Source organism: Capsicum annuum, chromosome 4, assembly GCF_002878395.1.
Source record: "Capsicum annuum cultivar UCD-10X-F1 chromosome 4, UCD10Xv1.1, whole genome shotgun sequence".
In the NCBI taxonomy this organism is placed as follows: Eukaryota; Viridiplantae; Streptophyta; class Magnoliopsida; order Solanales; family Solanaceae; genus Capsicum; species Capsicum annuum.
Window position 1 is genome coordinate 197,085,094 of NC_061114.1, and position 3,588 is coordinate 197,088,681.

General features: G+C 26.8%; 1 protein-coding gene across 1 annotated transcript; it reads left to right on the top strand.

Annotated features, from left to right (window-relative positions):
* Window positions 1–245: 245 nt before the first annotated feature.
* Window positions 246–909, top strand: LOC107869579 (basic blue protein). Its single transcript, XM_016716092.2, has 2 exons — window positions 246–503; window positions 592–909. Exons 1-2 carry the CDS (start codon window positions 332–334, stop codon window positions 786–788), a joined length of 369 nt encoding a protein of 122 aa, XP_016571578.1. The 5' UTR covers window positions 246–331; the 3' UTR covers window positions 789–909.
* The last annotated feature ends 2,679 nt before the right edge of the window (window positions 910–3,588 follow it).

Sequence of the window (3,588 nt, forward strand, 5' to 3'; positions counted from 1 at the left end):
AATAATTAAAGATTTGTATTTTCCGTGAAAAGGCAAATGATATCTATATCATTTTTGCATCTTTGGAAGCTCATCAATTTTTTTCCTTTTTTCTTTTGTAAAATGTTAGTAAGTTACTATGGCAATGGAGATTCTTTAAGTTTGTTACCATAAAAGCTCTCAAGATTATGATTTTTGGAAGGTTGTTAAATTTTTTCCCAAATCAAGTGAATTGGAAGTTCAATTGTATACTATATAATGGCGTACATTCTTACACAATTGGCACAACAACACTAAGAACCTTTATTCTATTCTCTTTTGCATATATCTAGTTAATACATTCATTCTCAAAATGTCTAGAGGGAACAAAGTCACAATTGCTGCCTTTGCTATGATGATTTGCATTTTGCCGCAAATCAACATTTCATATGCAGATACATTTTCTGCAGGTGATGCTAATGGTTGGGGTTTTAGCTTGAATGGCTGGCCTAATGGCAAGGCTTTCAAGGCTGGCGATGTTATTGGTAAGGATTTGTATATAGTTTTACTATTCAAATAATAATGAAAAATCGAATGCTACTAATGTGTGTGCAATATTTTTCTAAAATGCAGAATTTAAATATCCAGTTGGGGTACACAATGTTGTGAAAGTGGACAAAGCAGGATTTGACTCTTGCAGTGGTGCTGGAGGACAAGTTTTTAGTTCTGGAGATGACAAAATAACCCTTGCACAAGGAACATCGTACTTCATTTGTACCATCGGACCACATTGTGCTAATGGTGTCAAGGCTGCTGTTACCGCCAATTAATTTATTTCATTTCTAGCTGAATAGTTGTACGTTGAAGTACCAATGATATGTAATGTTTTATTTCACGGTATATATAGATGTGTTTTTAAGGTGCTTGAATAAAAAAAAAATCAGCATAAACATTTTGAGGAAAATAATTATGTTAACGAACATGCGAGTGACATTCTAAAATATTCTGATTCTTATTTTTAAAGGAAAAAAACAAATTCAGAATTAGTAAATCTGGTCCATTAATTAAAAGGCACATAACAACTTTTTGCTAATTATTCGGAATAGCAACATGTATATACATTTTGTGACCCTTTTTGGGTGTAAATATATACAAATTGATAAATAAGAAGAGATTCAATAAAAAAAAGGATAGTAGGTGAAAATCATTTTCACCCCCTCCCCCTTTATCCCATGCAATGTCCATTTTATTTTTATAATTTTAATTCTATATTTATGTAATATCTTTTTATATTATATATAATGAATATTTTTTTAAAATGACTATTTATAGTATTTTATTCAAGTTTATTAACTTTATACGCAAATTAATATGTTTTATAAATTTATCAAAAAATTTAATATTATTTTTAAGATCGTTATTTTACTATTATATGTATTAAAGAGTCGTTTGGTGTGAGGTATAATTATAATAATTCAGAGATAAAGTTCATGATTATTTATCCTGCATTTAATTAGATGCATTAACTAGTCTCAAAATTATTTGTCGCACCATTTATACCACAGTGATGAGATAAGTTATCACACATACATGTTAGTACAACTTATTTTGTAACACCTAATCCCGGAATAACTTGTTTCCAAACAACCCATCCCCAAGTGTGTATATATACATATATATGTACATGCATGTGCGTATATTTTCGTGTTTTATCACTCTCTTACTAAATTTGTTTCGTATTACTTAACTTTTTGTTGATATAACACAATCCTGAAGAAAATTTTACTTAGAGGTATATTTTGCTAAATTAACCTTATTAATGATGATTTGAAACTTTAAATTTATCTATACTGTTACTTTATATAGTTATTTAACACTAAAGGGTAGAAAAAACATAATACAATTCTCTTGATTTCACAAATTGAGCAGATAAACTAAAACATTTATTTTTAGCATGATGATTAAGTGATAAGAAATGATATTATCTATTGTCTATATCAGTAAATAAGCTGTGATTGCCATTAATAGAGTATTACATATTTTATAATTTATATAAATAAATATAATCTTTAAAATTTGACCTTATTTTTATTCGAGAAAACATCTAGTATCCCCGAACTATGATCAAATTTGCTACGATACACGTCAACTTCACGGGGGTCCTATTACCCCTTAAATTAAATTTTAGCGTATTTTTATCAATCTTTTTAGCTAACGTGATACCTTTTGTCAATCGTTTTAGATGACGTGACACCTTTGATGTGGGCTCCATTTTATGTAATAAAGGTGCCATATTAGCACAGAAAAATGATAAAAATACGCTAAATTTGACTTCAAGGGATAATAGGATCCTTGTGAAGTTGGAGTGTGTCGTAACAACTTTGACCATAGTTCGGGGTGGTACTAGAGGCTTACCTCTTTCATTATTGTTTGTATTTTCTGCATTGAAATATGTTTATAAAATTAGTAGTACTTATTATTTTCACTTGTTAAAATAAATATTGTAGTTTTGATTATTATTAATAAAACTAATTTTCTTATTATGCTAATTTACTTCATAAAGATCATCATTAGCTTATATATTTTTTACTTTTTTTTTCTAGAAGATTATGTTTATGTTTTTATGAAAATTTTGTTATATGAATAATGTTTATGTTTTTATGAAAAATTTGTTATATAATTTTTTTTTAAAATGAAAATATGATGATTTTAAAGAAGTTGAAAAAAAGAATAAAAAAATTGATGATAAAGGGTAAAATAGAAATTTTAAAAAGTCAATTAGGATAAAGGGGGAGTATGATTATTTTTCAAAGTTGAGGGGGGAGTTTAATTTTTAAGATAAAGTTGGAGAGGGAAGATGATTTTGATCCTATCTTCTATTGTTATAAAAATCACGCATGAGAGTTTAATGAAAGATTATGCACCCAAATATAGTATTGTATTAAAGGTTATTCAAATTAGATATAGATATAAATGTTGACGATTTTCTCTTTTTATCCCTCCTTAATCTTCTCTGCATCCCTGTCATTATGTTATATAACTTTCTCTCTCTATTTTTTTTTTTAAAATTTTGTACCTCTATCTCCTTCTCTCTCTCTTTTTTTTTTCGAACTTTCATTTGTATTTCTATATAAACATGTATATGCATTATTATATTGACTCAAGTCTATCATATACAAAAATACAGTGTATTATTTGTATTTGTATGACAAACTTATCATTTGTACTTTGCATTTGTATGGTATTAGTTGTATCAATAAAATACAACTCTTATAGAATAACAAAATTTGTATTTGTAAGGTTCAAGTTATATCAACATCATTTGACATAAACGTGTTATTCTGTATTTGCATGGTCCAGGTTATACAAACATATACAATTTGTATTAATGAATACAAATAAAAAAAAATAAAAGTATCAAAAAGATACTTGATTTTATTGATCAACTACAAATAAAAATATAAATATAAATGATATAACCAAGAATAAATACAAACACAAAAATAAAACAAATGAAACAATGAAAATTAATCAAATACAAATACAAATTCAATAATGCAGCCAAGTACAAATACAAATACAAAAATAAATAAATTTAATCAATGAAGTAATCATCAATGGAGACCGAAA